The following is a 22679-nucleotide window of genomic DNA, read 5'->3' on the forward strand; positions in this document are numbered from 1 at the left end:
AAAACAACTACTTTAACACCTGGAAAAGGTAAAAAGAGAACAATACTCTACATTGGCAATGAGATTATTACAATGCTCGAGTAATTGAGATTGGCTCGTATAGACGGAGTCACGGTCACATTGCGCTAACAACAGCAATCACTTTCGGGTGAATAACTGGCGATTGAAGATATGTGAAATAAGCAAAACTTCTTCATTTCTGTTGTCATTTTCAGCTGTAACTGTAACATTTAAAGATAGTTAAACATAGTGGTGCAACCTATATGACGTTTCTGCTGTGCTTTTTTTTTCAGCACAGTGTTGCTTTACAAGTGTAAATAATGAATAATAAACCAAATCTGCCGGCAGAGGAGCTAAGCAATATACTGCTGTGGACGGGGGCTGCAGCAAAACATATTTTAGGCACCTCAAAAAAGTCAGTGCAAGTATATTATATATATTACCATTTCAAACTTGACAGTATAAATAGTCTGAAATGGGTCTTTTTGTATTTCCTGTTGTAATGTTTTGCAGTGCATATGAATGACATCAGCTGACAGGAGAATTAGTAGAAGCACTTTGATCGTGTTAAATCAAAAAAAGATACTGTTTTCATAGTACTTCACTTCCATTTGGCAAATTGGCAGTTGCTATAAGTAGCAGTTTATCACTATGTTTTACAGGCTAAAAGCACGTAGAGCTCTGGAGAGAAATAAATTCATAACACTCGTGGTGCTTCATGATGCTGTGTGCATATCTCCGTGAGGTTAAAATCATGGATTAAATGTGATTGTTCTGAGAAAAAAACCTTGAACTGATCAGAGGACTAGGAGCAATGCACCAGTCCTATACACACACACACACACACACACACACACACACACACACACCTCAAAAAAAAAAAAAGTTCCTCAAAATTCAGTCGTGAAAGCCTCAATTCCTTTACACACACACAGTGAATTTAAAAAAAAGCCTCCTTGAAAGGTTTACGTCAGCACGGACTCTCGGGCCGTCCCAAGCGGCTTAGCTCGCCTTCTGCAGCGAAACTGAGAGAGCTGGAGATGGCCGAGAGAGCGAGAGCACTTTTCCCATGAGAAAGCGAACAAAAGAGGGAGAAAAAAAAACCCATTTCGTCCTTGTATTCGATCCCTTAAAAAGAACTCCTGACAGTGCCAGTGTCAGGAAAGCTGCAACATTTGCGCTTTATTCACACACTCTCTGTCTCATTGTGGCTTACTTGATTCCACCGCGGCACTTGACAGTAAATATGAAACCATTTCACCATCAAGCTCTGCACTTTTACTGCATCGTGTCTCTCTGAAGCCTTCACCTCTTGAGATCACGGTTTCACATGTAAGCTGGTGGCAACTTAGACTTCAGAGGGAGGGAAATGTGAGCGATGATAATGTCTAAGAGCATCGGCCACATTTGAATATCATATTTGAGTGTTTTCCAGGCCAAATATCATCAGTGTGTCATCAATCGGGGGATATTTTACGAGCTACATGAGCTCTGCGGAAGAAAAATCATCTAAAATATCAACGATAATGTCAAGTTTTGATGTCAGGCCCCTAAAAATCAAAGAAGAAAAAAATTCTTTCCAGGCTTTCAACATTTTAAACTCTTCTTCAACTCAGCTCCCAACTGTTGGTCCCCCTTCAATAAAACTTAAAAGAGAAGTGTTTGACGGAGGAGGCAAAACAAGCAGAGAGGGAGCGAGCTGAGCCTGGGAGGGAGAACAGGAGTGAACCACTTCCTGGCGCTCACTTGGAGAAAGCTCCGTCAGCTGAAGGGGTTCAGGAGTGACACTGAGCTGGATTTACTTTTACTGGACAAGTTTGTGTTAGAAATAAAAAGTATGCTCTTCTTTAGAGGGGACCTTTTATGCCTTGCTTTTTTTCTGACATATATATAACTTATAATGTTACAGTGTTCTTAAAAATGGCCAAAGTTTCAAATGTTATGGGTTTTTGGGGTTTTTTTTTTCTTTTACAATATTTTCTACTTTTGAGACAAGCTAATATTGGCTCATAACTAATTTCTATATATGTCTATTCCCTGGCTGCAAGTACAGTGCTACATGTAGCAGCATGCTAACACCAGGAAATCATGTTATCTTGGTTGCCAATGTTATTTATTTAGCTAGCTTTTACAAACAAAATTATTCTTACACTGATTTAACGTTAACTGTTTGATTACTCGGTGTAACCAAGCAAGTAACTACCCAGCTTTTAGCAAAACCTTATTATGTGAATAAGCAGAAATATTTTACAGTATTATCAACAACTAGGTTCACACTAACAGCGAGAAATGTGTTCACATTTTTTTTGCAGTAATACAATAGTTAGCGTATTTGTAGCCTGGTTTCTAGATCTTTGTTAGCCCCTTAGGGCTCTCAATTCTGCAAAGTAACTTGCATAAACTATCCAACTTTATTCATTGAGCTTGAAACCAGTTAGACATTTTTACAATAACATCACCAGAGGAGCAGTGAAAAAGTTTGCCACCATGTTGTAAAACTTTACTCTAGGATCGATTTTATCTAGTAGGAGAGAAAGAAAAACAAAGAATAAATGGGATCCCAATAGCTGTCACTAATTTATGAAAGCAGCAGTTTTTCCCAGTGTTTTCTCTCCAGCTGGTGCCTCCACTATTGAGCAGTTTCAGCAGCTCGTATCGAGCATCAACACTACACTGTGCTGCTGCAGGGCCATCTGCTGAAGACTTGGCAGTGGGTCAAATTTCACAGATATTTCCCATGCTTCACGCTGATGCTTGACAGCCATCAAACTGACATGGTTGTCATATCAGCCAGGGTTTGGGCTGATGAGGAAAATCCCATCAACCAGATCGGCAACAGTAGTCATTTCGTGCTGAAGTAAATTATTTTCATTTAGACATTAAGGGTTTTCTGCACAAGGAAGTAAAAGAATAAAGAATGGGGAAAGTCGGCAGATGATTGGGAAGACATGACCAAAAAGGAAAAAAGAGCATATTTTTCACCACATCATATCTTACTCCAGTTCCCACACGTATGACTCATTCAGACTTCGTGTCCTGCTTAGCTCATTTGCTTCTTTTAGTTGATACAATGACATCACTGCAGGAGTCATCAGCTCCTCCCCCTGGCACTGTGCACCTGATGATGTAATCCTGGCATCAAGGGGTTGACAGACGGGGCCGTTATGATATAACCACAGTGGAGGGTGAGGACAAGACGCTTTTATGATCATCTGAATGTGACGACAATCGACTATGTGGTAAATGCTTATTTAATGCCACAGGTATAACAGCCAACGACCAATGGTGGACAAAGTAATCAGATCCTTTACTTAAGTAAAAGTACTAATACCACACCGTGAAAACACTTTGTTACAAGTAAAAGTTCTGTATTGAAAATGTTATTTATTTAGTAAAAGTACCCAATGTAGAAAACATCACACCCTGAAAAAAAAATAATAAAAATAAATAATAATTTAAAAAACACCCAAAAAAAACCCTAAAAATTATTAAATAAACATACATATAGAAAAAAACACCCCCAAGAACTCAAAATTATTTAAAAGTGGAAAAAACACACATCAAAACACAAAATTGAAAAAAAAAAAAAATGAACAAAAGACCCAAAAAGTCAAAATTATAAAAAGACAAATCACCAGTTAACTAACTAATCTTGTGTCAGCTTGTCTATTTTCAAAAATCTTAATTGTAAAGTAACTAACGCTGTCAGATAAATGTAGTGAAGGAAAAAATACAGTTTTTCACTCTGACATGTAGTGGAGTAAAAGTATAAAGTGGCATGAAGAGAAAATACTCAAGTAAAGTACAAGTACCTCAAATTCATATTTATGTACAGTAGTTGAATAAATGTACTTGGTTATATTCCACCACTGCCAACGACACACACAAACACAGGTGTAGGTTAGACATTTTTACCTGTGGCCTCCAAGAAAAAAATATAATCTGCAACCAACCAAGCATTTAATACCAGGTAACAAACCCCTCTCTATTATATTATGCAACAAAAAACGCAGAAGAGCATGAGCAAGTAGAAATTTTAAAAGTAATGTACGTGAAAGAAAAGCAATTAGGGTCTCCAGGTGTGAGAAGAATGCAAATGAATGATTAAGTATATATGTGGGGAAATTGGCAGCTAAATGGATGTATCCCTTGTTTTTTCTCATGCAAAGCACAATAAATCATGGGTGAGCCTCGGCTGAGGCTTTGTGCGATGTGTTGAGAAGACCAGGGTAGCCGATTGGACATGCTGTGCCTGTTCCGATCAGTTCTGCAATGCCTCGCTGCCTTAGGTGGATGGCTTTGAACATTACTCTGGGTCGTAAAGTTAACCATACCTGACATTTCCTTAGGCAAGTGTGTGCCTGCGTATGGGTGTGTGTGTTTGTTTTAGTATACAGTGCAACAGCGGACACGGAGATTATGTTGGTAGAGAGCAATGACCGCCAAATGAACCTCAATAATAGTATATTACTTACTTAATATCACTTATGAAAAACAGTATGTAATCTATAAACTAAATAAGAATGTGCTTTTTCTAGCTGTTTGCCATTATTACCATAATTGGCCAACTTTACAGCTGGTGAATAAATAATAATATAATGTATAATGCCACTTTTGAAGGTCATGATTATATTTAAATATTTCTGAGAATATGTCCAGTGTGCCAATTATGTGGAAGCTGTCTCCTGTTCAAGAGACTACAAATACACACGTAGTTTGAAATGGACTTCATGTTATTTTTATACTCCATAGTAGTATTTGGGGTTTTTACTTGAACATCTTTACATGCTTTCATGTTGAAAAAAGAAAAAAGCTTTATATTCCTCATACTGTCTGTGCTGTGACACCTGTAGTCAACCCGTGTCTGAAATGGTCCATCTAAACACCTGTCTCTTTAGGCCCCCTACCATAAAAGCTCAGTCTGGCCTGATAGGACAGCGTTAGCAGATCTAGTGCATCTCTGCACCGCATAGCAATCCTTTTTACTGTGACAAATCACTAGTAAAAGCTTCCAAATCAAAATCTTCCTCTGTTGTTGATATTGCAGGTAACTACCATAGTATAAAGAGCAACAAAGTCTGCACAGGGCAGGCAGGAGGGGAGGTGGATGGCACAAACGAACTTCCTACTTTGACCTGGGAGCCCTCTGTCCTTGTCCCATGTGAAACTAAAAGTTAATCGAGTTATATTTATATAACCACGTTCTGTGTTAGTATGTGTAGCATTCTATGCTACTGATGTATGTGACGTGACGTCACAAAAAGTTTGCAACAACCGTACTTATTTGAGGCCAAATCATATTTTTTTTAAACCTAACCACTTGCCTTTGTTGCCTAAACTCAAGTTTTTTTGCCTATGTTGTAAATATATAGGTAGTTTATTTTGAAAAGACACAATCCATGTAACCAGTGTAAATCAACGGGCCATTCAAGGTGTCCAAAATTGACACAGAGGGGGTTTTTGCACAACATATTTTAATGTGCAAGGCCACTGACCAAGCATCAGTATTTAATGAGTTTAGAGTGAGTGTTTTAAAAACAGCTGGATTACATTCACATACTTTTACCTCATTATTTGAAACTTAAGGCATGTTTGAGATGAACATCTGACATTGTTTCACTATATATAATAGAAAATGAGGAAACGCATAATATGTCCCATCTAATTGATAAAACATGAGAAATTTACAAAAGGACAAAAAGGAGTCAGAACTAGGCATAGATATTTTTCTCCCAATGTTCACCCCCGACTTGAGCCCATAATGTAACCGCTCGCTCAGTCCTCGTTGGACACACACAGATGCACACTGGTGCACATGGTGCAAAACAATTAGGATTGTCTGTTGAGGGATTTTCAGGGCTAAGCTCTCAGGGGGTGAAATCTCTGCAACAGATGGGTGGACATTTTTCCATAACTGCACACTGTTCCTCTGTCCAAAGATCCTTTTTCCCTGAGCTACAAAGGTCATTAGCTCTCTGACCAGTGAGAACTGTGGCACAGCATTATCTGTCCATTAGGGATCCCACCATCTTAGAAGAACAAACACTGGAGTAGCACATTTTAAATTATGCATAATTTTTCAAGACATCTGAAAGTGTTGTTCTATGGTCAACACATCTGCTTCATTGCAACACCACATACATTAGCAGCTGCTAACTGCCAGCTAGGATTAAACAGGTTGTAATGCATTGCAGAGCCATTAAAAGAGTGTGAAATGAGGGGTGTATTATCAAGTGCTACACTTATCACATTTTTTTCTCACTCCTACAATGAGAAACTGTGCAGTTATTAAACCGTATTGTTGGTAAGCAGCTGCTAAAGTGGCTGGCTCCTTAAAATATAATGTCATTATATTTTCACTGCAATTGCAATCAGATTGAGGGACGGCAGATGACAACACTGATATCGTTTCCATCTGCAGCCATCTGAAATATGTAAATTGCATACGGATGACACACACTCTCTGCTGATTGCTCATTACGGCTACTGTTCATTTGCATGAAGAAGACATGAAATGCATCAGTAAGACATATGAATAATTTACCTCCAACCATGAAGGCGTTGAGTCACTGTGAAGCTAGTGTAACATGACTAACAGCAAAAGCATATTTCTATGCACAGCCGTTATGTGGGAGTGCAATATTTACATATAAAAGATGGTGTCATCCCAGGCATCTGGAAGTGTCAAGGACGGCGAAGGCACTTCTGTCTTTCACTGAGTCGGCAAGCTGCCCAAGTGACAAAGGACTGCCAATTGGGAGCCATGTTTTTTTTTAAAAAAAGACATGGTTGAGCCAAACTTTGTCATTTTGATTGATTGGAAATTAGAGGTAGAGGACACTGGAAGGAAACTGTTTGCATTTTTGCCAAGTTTTGAGAAACATGGGACAACATTTGGACTTTTCAGCCCTGTGGGGGCTTTTCAGTATGTTTTGTCCAAGCCCTATTTTTTAGCCTGTCTAATTATTTATCCTGTCTGTCATGATGCTTTTCTATCTAAGGTATATACCTGTTTATAATGTTCTCACATCATCTTCCCCTCTACTTTTAAAGAAAATTTCTGGACACCTGAAAGGCGCAGCAAGTTAGCCAAAATACTCTATCAATGAAAAGCTGCCAGCCAGAACTGACACGCATTATAAGTACGTAGATCCACAGAAATTCACTTTTTTATTGTCTTTGTATTTTTTTTTATTGAGACCTAAAAGAGAGGATTGTGTTGAATTAGTTTCCTCATTGGGGTTATTGTAAATATACACCATTTGCCGAGAAATTACTATGTTTACTAGTTGGGCTGACACGAATGCTTTGAAGCTTGCCATGGTTATTGAAATCTAAATCAGTATTCTAATGCTTGATTTTCTTTTTTTTTTCAGCAGTTAAGCGGAGGAAATTGAAAGGCAGTGGCCAGTGTGAGACATGAATGAGGCCAGCATTGTCAGGGAGTCATTGATTCCAGCTTCAAGCAATCAAATCGGCTGTCTGACAAGGAAAAGGTAGGACTAATGGCAGAAAGTAATCCTCAACTGTAGTGAAGCGCTTGCCTTGCATCAACTTAACTTACAGAAACACTGCATGCAATAGTCCACCTTCCACCTTCTCTTCACCTCTCTATCATTCTCTGTCACACACATATGTTGCGACAGTAAGTCCTACCAAGTCAGGTCAAGGTTCAGGTGGTTGATAAGGGTATGTGAATATTATTGATATTGATTACTATTACCACCACCACCCCATCGTGTCCCATCAAAGTTTCAAATATTCAGGGGTAATTATCACTGAAGCTTTGAAGCCCCCAAAATTGAAAGCCCTGCACAAAATATTCCTATTTTTGTCCTTATTCTAAAAAAAGACAATATCCATAAAAAAAAACTGTTAACGTGGCTAAGAAAGAAGAATAATCCATTGATGTTTCCGTTTACATGCAGCTGTGCATACTCCGATTAACATTCTTAACGTCATTTATCACTTTAAGATATGGAAAGTGGAATGACTGCTGCTTTTGCCAATTTGCTTCTTTGCATCAAAAATGGATTTTTCAAAGTTCTCCCCCAGTGAGTGAAATTGTTCAAACATAAGAACACAACCTCCCCCTTTCATTTATTCAACCACCTTCTTGAAAAGCTCAGCGTTATATTTGCACATAGCCAAAAAATGTTGATGTCCAAGTCTTTCATAAAGTAGGTGCTTTTTTTTTCTTTCTGACCACAATTGTGAGCTTTTCGTTTGGTCAAACATCTGTATCACACAGTCTTGCGAACTGTTGAGTTGGAGTCTAAACAACAAACAGAGCTGACCATAAACGGGCAAGAGGCCATGTGTTGCATTATGCCGTAAATACCCCAGTTAAGATGCATATTGGGAATGCTCTGTAAACATGTCCAAAACATGAATAATACCGGCATCCAGCGCCTTCATCAGAGGATGCCTTAGTCAGGAAAAGGCCTAATTCTGAATAACCAAATGGAATAAGCTGTTTGCATGAAACATATGAAATTCAGAATATTGTCATTGTCATATTTGGAATAACAGCGGAATATTGGTGTGCAAATAATCGTAGACAAGAGTCATTTAGTAGGCTAATGGTGACATGTTCATGAAATTGGATCAAACCAACCACCTAAGACTAACAGAAGTGTCCAGTAAGCCAAAGCCTTAGCACGTCATACACTTGATTACCCTTCACCAAATATATAAGTGAAAAAGACAGAAGATCATCCCATATATCCCTTACAACAGCTGTTCCCTTGTCCATTTAACACACATACACAGTCTTTTAACACACACATCAACACACACACGGCTGGATTACAGACAACTGGGACTGTCTTTCGCCTTGCTCGACTTGTGCATGAAAACAGCTAATATTCTACCAGAGAGTCAGGAATCACCCGGCAGCTACATCCTCTGAGAAATGAAGCAATTTAAAAGCACTACGCACCAAATGTGATATTCATGATTTGGATTCCAGCGGCAGCCGAGCCAAGCCACCCTGTCATAACCGAGTAGACGTGATTCCCATTCAGACTGAGGGGAGGGGAAGCAATGTAAAGAGCAGAGGTTTGCAGGAGAGGTGGTTCCAGCTCTCGAGTAATGGTGGCAGGAGGGGAAATAGAGAAAGGAGGACAGAGAGACAGGGAATATGTCCATTTGAACTCGTTACATCCATCATGCACCCATCTATCGCTCCCTCAATCCCTCTCACTGCTGTCTTTGAGAGACAAACATGGAGAGAGGCAATGATTCTACTTGTCTTCAAACTCCAGAGACATGAAATTGTTATTCTTGTAGGGTCAGTTCATCCAATTCACAAAACAAAATATATTTTCTTGTTGTTTTGCTTTTTAGGGCTGCAGCTGTACTTCTTTTTTGAACTCTCATGGCTCTTATGAACCTTGTTTCCAGGAGCTGGCAGCTGTTTTTAGCCAAAAGCTTCTTATAAGTCCACTGTGAAAAACCTGCCCAGCAACAATGGGCAGACACACAAAGATAGCAATAAGCTGGTGGACATAGCGGAACCTTTTGCAGTTAAAAAGCCACATATTTTCTTCAGGAGTTGGTGGGAACCAAAACCAAGCAGAGAGAAACATAACTCCATATGTATGTTGCTTTGTGTCTACTTGATGTCAAAGTAGTAACACATTTGCAAAATAAATTCCCCATAACAACTTTATATGGTGGTGATAACTCTGTGTTGGGTCTCCCAGCTTCACTGAGTGGCTAAAACATCAATAATTTCTGTTTTTAAAAGGATCCTATTATGCTTTTCCTCATTTCCTGTTGTATATATAGTGTTACAGTGCCAGATGTTCAGATCAAATGTGGCTAAAGTTTCAGATAATGAGGTAGCCTCAAGCCTCAGTTGGCCATTAGAGGAACTGCAGTTTTTGGCACTTCCACAATGGCTTCATTTTTCAACCCTGGAGGTTGCTGCTTACAGCTATTGTCAGTCAGACACTATGAGGAAAAATGTATTTTTTGGACATTAAAACTTGATGAGGACAGTGTCGCATAGCACATAGTTAAATGCTGTGTAAGTAGGGCTGTCAAACAGTTAATTAAATTGTGACTAATCCCAGAATTTCCATAGTTAATCATGTTAAACCACTTTTTATAACATATTTTTAATTCTCTTATTTTGCTTTTCAAAACAGTTTTGAAGTCCATGTTGACAAGGTAAAGCAGTTCTTACCAGATTATCTTTAGCATAAAGTGGGCATGTCTGTAGAGGGAGACTCATGTCAGAGGTTAAGAGACCCCTGTGAAATGACTGTGCAGTTTTTTGCCAAAAATTAGCCGAACTTTGGAGCTTTATTTAACCTCCTCCCAGAGAAATTACACATTATGTACAGACTTTAATAGCATCACGATTAATGCGCTAACACTGACAGCCCAAGATAAAATATAGCTTGGTTTTTAGATAAGGACATAGCATTTGGAGATCAGAGTGGCTCTTCGGGGTTGGTGGTGGAGCTTGTGGTGGTAAAGCTGCAGGCTCATTGATCTAAGAGCATCAGAACAGGGAGAGACTGCAGCATCCAGCAGGCACTCAGCAGGGCGACGCTGTAATGTATGCTACCATTTATGTGCATGTGTGCTGAACACCCCACCCTCTAAGTGCTATCTGCACATCCCAGCATATGAGATGGCATACATTCTACGCTCCAGCTGGTCTGAGGCCAGTAGGAGGAAAACCAGGGCATGGCCGGCACAAAGGAAGGCACGGCCAATGCGGGAAAAAACACACTGGCTGCCAGGTGGCATGTGGCATGTTAGGGTTTGTGTGCTTTAGTGAGTGTTTTGTGTGTAAGAGCAAGGGCTTAAAATATCTCTGAGAGTGTGTGGGAGGCAGGGAAGTAGCAGAGAAGCACCTGGAGCTATATGTGAACCCTGGGATTTCCACCTTAGGCAGCGGGATTGCTGCCTATCCGACACGCACGCGCCTCTATGCACATAAACACACCAACCTCGCCTACGCTTATTGTCACTCTTCTTCACTCCTAACCTTCATACTCTTTCATTTTAACACACTCGGCGGCCCCCAAAGCGTAGACAGAACCAAAAGGACAGGTTGGACTGAGTGCTTCAGCCCAGCCAGGAGACGGGTTAAGTGGTGGAGCACCTGATGGTGAGAGATTGGGACTGCATACTGATCCAGACTGCTGCGATAACTGTTGTAAGATGCTAATTACAGGAAGGAAGAATAAGGGCTCATTTATGCTCAATGTTGGAAGCGACATGGACACAGATGGAGCCTTTTGTTCGTACTCTGCGTCTGTTGCATCTGTATTAGTGTATGTTTTCTTATGGATGGAATGGAGCACCACCACCAGGAACTGAGGGTCAGTATAGTATAGTTCAAGCGAGATATGACGTCGGAGATGACAAAGACATTTAACAAAATGGGATACGGAATACGGAACAAATGTATTGAATCGCTTCAAAAAGCATTGGCATCTACATCATTGCCTCCATTAAAAGGTGCATTATCATGACCTCCTCCACCGTCACCACCAGAAACCTGCTGTCAGAAACCTTTGACTTTACCCTATAGTGCCATATATTGGCTGAAGACTTTCCGCTGTGAAAGCGTCCTTATTTTTGTTTTGTTTGTTTTGTTTTGTTTTTTTTAATGTATAATTGTGCGTATGTGTCCCTTATTTTTATCAATCAAAATTTGGAAGATTCTGGGGGTCCGTGAACACAGCACAAAAGGGGCTCTTCATGAGTTCTTTTTTTCCTCAGCAGCAGTTTATGGAGTTTGAGTCATACATTGGATAATTGATCTTTTGATCCAATCAGAGCTGATAAGATCAGATCGGTAGATGAGAGCAGCAGCTGTAATGCAAACTTTTAGACCAAAAAAACTTTTACTGCACCTGATGTTCTGCTGCTCCATCTGTGCCCAAAGTACGCTCTGCACGCCGAAACTGCAGTGCAATGCATAACCGAACGATATAGATACTCTAGCTGATCATTGCAGGCTGTCACAATTACATGAATGTGTGGGAAAATGTATTATAGTGTTTGGGCAGTGACGTTTACATCGTTTGAAATGAAGGCATATATTTTCATACCATAAGGGAGTATAAATGAGCACTGAGGTGTGGATGGACTGGTGAAGAGGACGACATTTTTAAATTTTGAGTGTAGATAAGGGGGGGAAGAGACGAGGATGGTGAAGGAGGAAGAAGGAGTAATGAGGTGGGTGGAAAATGGTAGCATTTGTAGGCTGGGAGCAAGGAGTCAAAGATTGGGAGAAAACATGAACAATGGAAGCTGAGAGAGTGGGAGGTGCAGCTGACAGAGACGAGAGGAAGAGAGAAGACTAGACAGGATTGCTGAAGGCTTCCCTCAGGTCACACAAGCCCCTTAAGAATCTATCTCAGACTGAGTAACACAATTGCAACACTTCAGACTCTCTCCGTCTGAGAAGTTTGAGCTCACACCAGAGCAGAAGTCAGCTCAGGATGGAATCAACTTTTCAACCACATCCGCTGTTCGAAGGCCAAAGGCAGCCTTGATTTGCATTCTTCAAATTATGCCACTGGAAGAGATGAGGAACGCATGATGTGAGTGAGCGAGCATTTAATTCTTCATTGAAAGCTTTGCAAATGGATTTTCTGCTTCCTTTCAATCAAGAAAAAATGCAGATGAGCTGGGAAAACGGTGGTTATGTTTGAAATCCAGTACATCCAGGATTATTTATTTCCTTATTGGAATCCTTGTTTCCTCACTTGACTAATTAACAAAAGAACCTGTCCATGTTATTTTCCCTAGCCCCATGAATCATGATACTTTGCATGACTTATGGGCGTGACCTTTGGTTATTTCAGTTCCTGCAAGTATAAGCAGTCTGTGACTTGTGTCTTCATTTTTCTTAGAGATTTTGGGGAAAATAAATGATGTGGGAACACAGCCAGCCCTTTTCCATAAATCTGTACAACAATTCATTGAAAGAACAAAGCAGGCGAACCTTATTGCATGATCCAAAGTTAGTAGCTCAGAGATTATTACTGTTCCCCGTATCAGTGGGGATTCTGAAAATAGTAACAGGCCGATATCCAAAGGGAGGAAGAATGCTGGACTAAGTAGCCAGCTAAGGGCAGGTTTATAGCCACAGTCTACATTTGATAAGTCAGACTAATCTCAAAGCAGACACTAAGCCAAGTCAGAGCCTCAGAGTCCCACTTCACCACATCTGTTAGCTAATGATAAGGTAGGTTTATCCCATTTTTTAAATAAAGTTCAATATTTAGTGAAATATGCCTTCTAGATGCTCCTTTTGGCATCTAGAAGCCACCAAGGCTAACAATTTAGTAAACCAGCAAGCGGGTCATGTAAAGCAGGAAATGCAGAGGCATAATGACAATTTCAAAAATGAGGCAGTTGGTAATATCAGCAAGTTCTCTTCCCAAGTCGTCACATATTGCCATTTTACAGTGGACGTCTGCATCTACATATCACGTACAAGGTATCCTTCTATGTCTGCTATCGCCGTTCCGGGATATTGCTAACGTGATGTCAACTAAAACACATGGTGGGATTATGATACAGCTGGTTATGTTTAGGCCACAAAAGCAAATGGTAACCAACACCAGGCACATGGTAAGGTGTAGAAAAAAAACATCACATTCAGACAGGGATCGGACAAAATCTGGAGTTCGATCCATATATTGCCATATACAACCCCATTTTATGGCAGCATAACTGAAAATAACACAAAATGTTGCACTTTCCTTTAAGGTGAGACAGACTGTGTTCCCACAACAAAAATCTCTAAGACGAAAAAAAAGTGAAGACACCTGTAGTGTAGCACAAACTCTCGCAGATGCCAGTTCAGTAAAAGGAGTACCCAGAAGGGGGAATAACACAGATAAATAAACAAACAAATATATACACAACCCTTATTAGAAACTTTGTGCCATGTCCCTGTCATCCTCCTGTTAATGGAAATGTATTACTCCTCCTGCGGCACTGACAGCACAGCGATACACCATCTTGTCTGACCAGGATCAATGCTCTAAATGGAAATTACAATGCTGCTTCACGTCTGCTGCTTTTCATGTGTCACTGCTTTTACATTAAGGAAATAAGATACAGTGTACAGTACGCTCTGTCTCGAGTTCTCTCTTCATCTCCCTCTCATTGTTCATCATCCTGCAGAACTGTCAGGGGGCATGGTTGGTAAATCACCAGTGAATCCACTTAATGAATCCCCCCCCCCCATTTATTTTTTACAACAGATATCTTGCATATGTGTTTGTCCATGTTTCTGTGAGTCCACGTCAGAGCATTTTTTTCTAGTATTCATTCTAATGTATACTATGCCTGACCTGCACTCTTTAGGAATTATGTCTTAATGGCACGATAAATCAATCTGGATTAACAGAAACAATGCAAATGCAGTCCTGTGGAACAGATGGGGCTCAGCGCAGCACGTTGAGTGTGTTGCTGTGTGCAAAAGTGTGTGTGTGTGAGTGTGTGTGCGGTGTATCTGGCAGAGGCTGTTCATGTGACCTTGATAGTGGCAAGCAAAGAACATCAGCACCACGGATCGTTCTGAACCACCAAATGTGCATGTAAGATTTCATGTTTAATGTTTTACTACATTGAATCAAAGGGGATTTAATATGTTTTTTGACACTAATCAAAAATAGTGTGCGGATGCCTCTTTGCAGAAGGCTTCTGAGGGCAAATGAATGCAGCAAACAACAAGGAGATGTTGGGAAAAAAAAGATTTGTTTTCCAGCTAGACAAGCTTAAACCAAAGCTACACAGCAATGACTTCAAATAACAACATTAATGCTCTGCAGTGACCAAATCCAGTGGCAGAGTCCAGACCTCAATCCATTTGAGAATTTATGACTGGATTTGCAGTTTTAATGTGGAATGTGCAAATAAGTATTAAGTATCATATTTCTGGTTGATTCAGATCACCTTGTAGGGATCTGTTTTTGCTCTGACGTTAAAGGTTATTCCTTACTGTTGATTGTTGTCATTGAATTTGCTTTGATTCAGTGTTGTAAGACACTAAAATATGACAAATTTAAAGGGGTCAATACTGCTGCTCGAACTAAAGATCCTTCTTTTACATTTTTGTACACTCCCCACCAAGGACACAAAGAGTATAGACGTGGATAAAGACAGACTCTCTCTCTCTCTTTCAAACTCAGACCAAACTTAGATCACAAACTGGGCAGTGCAGATCAAATGTAAAACAAAATTCTGTTACTGTAGTGTCTATTTATTACCTAAAATGTTTTCAGAAACCCATTTTAATGTATTGTTTAACTGTAATGTTACGAGCTTGCTGCCCTATTGTTTCAAGTCAGGGGACTAGCATTACATCACCCACCAGCAGGAGGGTTTTTTTGGTCTGAAGCAGTGCAGTGCATTCTGGTCAATGTAGGTTTGCTACCTCTTGAGCAAAAGCAAATGCACTTTTCCTCTGTTTTTATCTGGTCATGTAGCATCAAATCCAAAAGTATTTAGGTCTTTTTGCTGCACAGACAGTCCAATATTATAAAAAGACAATCTTTCAGGCAATGAAATACTTCTTTAAAGGCACAGTTTTCATGCATATAGTTCATGTATACAAACAACCAGCAGACATCACCAATGCGGAAATTAATTTTTAACTAAAAACACAACCCAATCGCCACAAAAATGAGTTGGCATTATACATTTCTGCAAACTATGGATATGTTACATTTGCAAGTTGAAATTGTGTTTCAACAATGAAACCACTTGCTTATAGTTAGGAAAAGATCACATTTTGGTTTCAAATACCTGGTTTTAGGGGCACAATCCCAGCAGGAAAAGCAACAATGCCTCAGTTAAAAATAAGCCCCTTATGGTACTATCCTTGGTGGCAAAACACAGACAGATCACTACAAAACATCCATGATTGGAGCTAAGTAAGCCGCTGGAAACCATCGATGGGTCGCTAAAAAACACTCACCTCGGGAGCCTAAAAAACTGCTGGAAAAACAAAATGCTGTGCTACAAAATACAGATGTTTAAAGCCTAAAAAGCTGTTGGAAACAGCCATGACTCACTTTTCCCAGCGGGTTTTGTTGTTTATTGTTCTCAAATAGCGGTCTGCAGCTTGACAGTTATCCCATCTAGGTGACATAGCATCCCCTCCACCTCCTGATAACAGATATACTACATCACTTTAGAAACATTGATATGATATGTATAAACCATGCAAATGCAACCAATTTGTGGTTTGTGGGATGTAAGATGCCTATATTTTCCTCTGGCGACTGGGCCGATGTTAAATTAAGAGAGTCACTGAGGATATGTTATACAACATAAAAGGCTTATCCTCATTTCACAGAAATATGTGTTCTGTGATGTGATGAACCACCTCGACTCACAAAATCACAAGCATATAAAGTGACGCTAGGTCCTGATATTGGAGATATGCAGGATGCACATACAGTTATCTTTACCTTTACCACTGCCAAAAAAGTCCTCACAGGCTGTAATTAACAGCTGTTTTCCTTACTGATTTACCTGCCGATTATTTTCTCTATTAATGAATTTTGGTCTAAATGATCAGAAAAGTGCTAAAAATATCTGTAGTCCAACCCCAAACCCGACAATTCAGTCCGTTTACAATCACATAACATAGAAAAAGGAGACAAATCCTCAATAAGACTGATAAAAAAGAATTTTGATAGCATTGAGTCTGCATGAAAAATGTCATATCTACAAGCAAGTAGCTTCAAACTTCTCAAGGCTTATTAGAAACTCTCCAGGGCCTGTAAGGTGATTTATAAACAACCACTAATGTCTTTATGTCTTTGATTACGTTCCTGCGGGATATGTTCCTCCCAGTGTGACATCCGTCAGCAGCTTAACAAGCTCCAGTCTGTACAATCAAACCTCGAACGTAGGTGTTCATCTTTTTTTTTTTAAATGTGAAAGTGCTGACATTTGTCTCTAAGTCAGTGATGTGCCTTCAGGAGTTGGCGCTTTGCTTGTTTTAAAATGTTTACAATGTCACCACGCTCTCCCGGCACCTGTGAAATCGCTGCCTCAGCTGAGCCCTAAATGAATGTGAAATGAGGTTCTTTTTTCTTTTTTAAAGGCAAAGTTTGGAAACATGAGGGGGCATGGGAACCTCAGCGGAAAGGGCAACAAATCTAAAGTATAGACGACCAAAATTTTGAGTGCATTATTTAACCAAACTTCTGCTCAGTTACAAGCCACCAAAAAACACTCAGTCCCCACCCAGTAGTGAAGTAACAAACCACCACTGCTAAAATGCAAGCTGGGTCCTCAAAATCAATATCCATTAAGCATTCAATTGATTTCACAGGGCAACAACTGAGTGAATAATGTGAAAATACAGGAGGAGCTTGAATTACCTGTCAGGAAATTAAGCTCTCACTTGTCGGGAGGATGTGAAGTTAATCAAAGGCAAATCCAGCACAGACCGCACACAGTGGCTATGATTTCACAGTATCTCCCTTTAAAGCCTCTTAAAATCTCACTGTATTATTGCTGCTATCCATGTTTTCCAAAATCTCAGCTGACACCCTTACGTGGGTGATAACAGGCTGTGGCATTATATGTGATGGCCCTGGAGGGTATCGCAGGGTTTTCTGGCCAAACACGTGCTATATTTAGACAAATTTGCAGAGCACACTCAAAAATATCCATCTTACCAGGGCCACTGAATGTGATATCGGACCTCATGCAGCAACGTTATCTTAAATTTCTCCTATATGTTCTCTTAATTTGATCTTAAGTCACCTTTTAGCATAGGTAATGCTCCCTGAACTCTATATAAGAGCAGATTTTGTGCCATGTGCAATGACTCTGACACAAAAAAGGTTGTAAAAAGGACAACTTCTGCAGTCGTGAAAACGATGTAGGCCTAATGTTAAATACACTTAAACAAAATACGTGTGATATCAGGGAAATGTATTTTTGTGTTGAAGTATAAGTATGCATGCAAAAAGGTTTAAATAAATTGAATAAATCAAAAATGATTAAAAGCAGCAAGTCCTCATACATACAGTTTATATGTGATGCTGGAACTATTGAATGTTTTGCATGAAAAAATAACTTGCATGATTATTAAAATAGTTGCCAATTAATTTTTTAATTAATCGACCACTGATTTCATGTAATGTAATAATAGTAAGGGAGTGGTAGGGGAATGTGGCATGAGATTATAATACTTAAGTAACATGAAAGTGAAATTACAGTAATTTCTGGGATCAGTGTACCAACTATGCTAGTATTTCTTTAGCCCTGAAATTAATAATCTGGCCATTATAATTACTCTGAAATGTAATGTAAATTCTATTAAATTATATTCATGCGTTTTTTTTATGTTCCTAAAATGTATAACCTTATTTTCTTTCGCTGGGCAACAATTTGTGAACTGTGAAAACAAGATGTTTTTCTCTTATCTTGGTAAGAGTTCTCTCAACCGGTCATAAAATGTTCTCTTACCTAAGAGAAGAGCAAAAATAAGGAAACACTGGTGAATCCAAAAAATCAGTGGATACTAATAAAATCAGAACAAATCGTGAATAAGGAAAAATAAGAAAAAATGTGTTGGTGTATGTTTGTTGTATGAGGCCCATTGAGTCTGTAATGTGTGCCTGTTAGACAGGAGATGATGCTTGTTTGATGGAATTTCAAATCCAGCAAACTGAGGGTGATTTGCATTTATTTACATGAATATTTTGTTTGTTTGTGAGGGAAATCAAATTCAAAGAGATCTCATAATTCACAGTCTCGTTAAGATGGAGATGCATGACTTACTCCGCTTTTCTGGCCAGTCCAACCGAGCGGCAGAGAGTGGTGGGAGTCTGCGGAACCAGGGACTTGCAGCAGGGGCTCCTCTTATCCTCCTCGCCGGAGTCTGGGCTGGCTTGGCTCGCTTTGGGTGACTGCGGCGAGGTGGGGACGAGCTGCAGCTGCTGCGGGTGGTGGGAGGACGGCGCAGGAGGGGTGGGATGCTGCTGAGGCTGGGCCGAGAGACCGGGAAGCTGCTGCTGCTGCTGCTGCTGCTGCTGCTGCTGCGGCGGCGGCGGCGGCTGCTGCTGCTGCGCCTGCTGGCCGAGATGAGCCGCAGCTTTGTTGCTCCCCGGGTGCTGGTGGAGGTGGGCCGGCGCCTGGGGACTGGCGCTGCGGTGAGTCGTCGGATGGTGGTGGTGGTGGTGGTGGTGATGTGGTTGAGCGGGCTGCTGGACGTAGTGATGAGGGTCCCGCAACTGTCGGTTCTCTCCGATCAGGTCTTCCACCTTTCGCTCGAGTTCGTCGATGCGTTGGCGCTGCGTCTGGATCAAGCTTTGTTGGTTCTGCACGATGGTGGTGAGCTCCTTCAGGTAGAGAACGGCTTTCATTGGATTATCCAGCAGGCTCTCCATTACTGAGGGTGAATGTGGCCGTGTGCCCGGCTGTGTTGACTTCTTCTTCAGCTGTTTTCTGGCGCTGCGAACCGTCGATGGGGCCTCTGAACGGTGCGTAACCGGGATGCTCTGGCGGCCGTCTGACGCCTGTACGCTCGGCTGGGGCTGGGTAGTCTCTCTCTCTCTCTCTCTCTCTCTCTCTCTCTCTCTCACTCTCCCTCTCTCTCTCTCTCAATACCAGAAATGGTGCTGATGCAAGGGGGGGATCAACATCACCGGAGTGCGGAGGCGGGGCCGTAGTGGACCGGTGATGTCAACACGCAGAGGAAACAGTGATGCACGTTTCACACGTAAATCCAGTTTTTGCATCTCATAGCACACATGTGTCTTGGCCAGTCTCCTCCCCTGCACATTGTAAAATCTTACAAGTTGATCTTAAAATAATCTTGGAAACGGATTGCCTTGAAAAAGAAAGGTAATTACAACAATTCATCTTAATTTGTGTTGTCTTTATGTCTAAATTTTACATTTACTTAAAATATAGCCACATTTACTTGATTTTGTGAAGTTTCTGCTATTTTAAAATGGCAAATGAAATTACCTTTTTCTTTCTGAGTGTTAGCAATTTCAGTAAAAAAAGATAGTCTGACTTAATTTGATCATCACAAAGAGCCTGTGATGGAGTTCAGGTTGTTCTGTTTTCTCAGCATGTTAAAGAATATGCAAATATGATTGAATTTATCACCAGTATAATACAGATATATAGCACACTTGCTATACTGAAGTTGAGAAAAACTGTTTGCAAGTTGGTGTGTGTTCAATGCGCAGAGCTGTCCGAAAACAGGTGAGAGGCAGTGTGACACAAACTGTCTTAAAAACAGTTGAGACACATATTCTGAATGCACTGTGATACATGTGGAAAGAATCCTCCAAAACCCCAAATAACGGTCAAGTAGAACGGTCATATTTAGAATAGCAGTGGAATATTAGTGTGCATGTAAATGTAGTCATTGCTTTGCTTTTACCGCTCCACTTCTCCTCTACTTTAAGCATGATGTTATCACACTAAAAGCGAGGGGATATAGACATATTTGATGTGGTCTTTTACAAAATCTGGTAAGCATGTGAATTAAACGAGCTCGGGACGTCCCTGTTCTCCATGTGAATGTGTGATGTGATTAGTATCGCTTGTGGTGCTCTTTTTGTCACACAGCAGTGTCTGTGTGTTGGGTGGTAGTTTTTTTTTGGGAGGGATGTTGCCCTGCAGGAATATGAAAGAATGGCATGGTGGAGAATGTAATAGCTTCCTCCTAATGCTGCTCACTTAGCAGCACAGTATGAAAATGATTTGATGAAACGTGGATCATTTTTTTTACAGGTTCTCTTGAGCACATTCACCAGTATGCAAACAAATCATCGTTTGAGGGGAAAAACTCTACTTTGCTCCTGCTAGTTTGAGATAGCACTATGAATTTTTGCAAATTGGATCAGGCTGCTTTTCAGTTTGTGCCTCGGTATCTCTGAATTTACCAAAAGGGAAATAAAAAACAAGTCAACCAGACAGATAGCATGCAGGCAGAGCAAGGAAAGGAAATGGGTTTTAGGTTTGCAGAGATGATCCCTCCTGATACACACTGAAGTGATATCTCACTGAGAGAGTGCTCGGCTCCTCTGGTTGCTGCAGTTTGATGTTTTTCAGATGTGCACTTCCATTCAGTCATTGCATTGCAAACATGCAGGAATGTATACTGGTCGGTCTATTGTGCAGTGAATTGTGTTTTTTATGTATAACAGTAATTGTGTTTGTTGGCAATAGAATACAGTACACCGACAGGATTATAAAGGAAAAACATATGTCAGTTTTGTTAAAATTAAATTAAAAAAAAAATCAATAACTTTTCTGTAATATTTTACCCAAGCAACAACCTCTGAGGATGAAAAATGAAGCCAGAGCAAACATGCCAAAATCTGCAGTTCCTCTAATGGCCACTTGGGGCTGAGAGTATATCCCCATAGACCTCCATGTTAAAACGCCCAACCTTACAGCAGAAATAAACGTGTACTGCCCAGTACAAGTTTTAAACTCTATGGCTATCCGTCCGATGCTCCTCCACACTAACATTAAACACTTTTTGGACTTTGATGAACATATTTAACACAAAAGCCAAATTAGTGTGTAGCCAAAACATTCTGATAATTCCAAACCATTTTCCAGGCCTGGAAAACAGGAATTCCTTGATCATGGTAACCCTGAAATTGTGGTTAATTAATGTCACAGTGTAATGAAGTAACACAAGTGATGTTAACAACATGCTTTGATTAATGCTATTTTTTATGAGAACAAAGGGAAATATATATAGATGTGTATATATACAATGTTAAAACTTTAATAAAACTTGTTTAAGATAGCTCAGAGGAAATATAAATATCATATGACCTTGAGACAGTGAAGCATTAGGACCTCAGTGGTGAGCCAGTGTGGGTGCAGCCAGGTCCCTCCTTCCATATGGCTGCTTTACAAGCTGCATGGAGTGAAAAATGGCTTGCACGCCCGACTGGCTGGACGGAGACAAAAATTAGTTTTGCAGTGAGATTGTAAAAATGGAAATGTAGCCAAGTACTGACTTTGCTGTTGGGTGACATCTGCAAGGTCCAGCCTTTTTTATTACGGACCTTCCTCTGGAAGAGGTGCATCCCACCTTTAACACCAATTACCTTCCAGAAGAGTTTGAGTCCTGAAAGGGCCACACATCCTTGAACTGAAGAGGACAGGTAACAAAGTGTGATACAAATAATCAAGTCTCTTGCCTCAGTGCCATGCATCTGCAGATGAGAAAACTTTGAATAAGACTAGAGTGTACAGCCACACTAGTAGTTTTGTGAGGCTCTACTTCACGAGTCAGTACATTTACATGATGTTAGAAAGTGTCGAATTATTGTGTAATTCCAACTAAAACTGGATTTTTAAAACACAAGTAAACATGTTAGTCTGACTGAAATTGTACTAAAACAGATTTCTCAAAGTTAGACTAACACACCTAGATAATTCGGTAAAAAATGGAGCTACTCCATGTAAACTCTCAGTCGGACTTGAACTGGCCCAGGCATTTTGTGCATGCTCCTAGTCGCTGGTCACTTCTGGTTCCAAAAAAACTAGATGTGACAGCCAAATGCAAAAATCGAGGCTTCGAAACGGTAGTCTGCAAACCAATGGGCAACATGGCGACAACCACCTGTGTCATACAGTCTATGGTGATTCTACAGCAAAGGCCAGTCGATCACAAAAGTTACTCCAGT

General features: G+C 40.3%; 1 protein-coding gene across 1 annotated transcript in view; it reads right to left on the reverse strand.

Annotated features, from left to right (window-relative positions):
• Positions 1-19498, reverse strand: part of LOC121961330 (IQ motif and SEC7 domain-containing protein 3-like) — a 120681-nt gene extending 101183 nt beyond the window's left edge. The window contains 1 exon segment of the mRNA XM_042511276.1: positions 18793-19498. Within this exon segment, the coding sequence (XP_042367210.1) occupies positions 18793-19400 (608 nt within the window). The 5' untranslated portion in view covers positions 19401-19498.
• Between the last annotated feature and the right edge of the window lie 3181 nt (positions 19499-22679).

The sequence above is a fragment of the Plectropomus leopardus genome, chromosome 22 (assembly GCF_008729295.1).
Source record: "Plectropomus leopardus isolate mb chromosome 22, YSFRI_Pleo_2.0, whole genome shotgun sequence".
NCBI lineage: Eukaryota > Metazoa > Chordata > Actinopteri > Perciformes > Serranidae > Plectropomus > Plectropomus leopardus.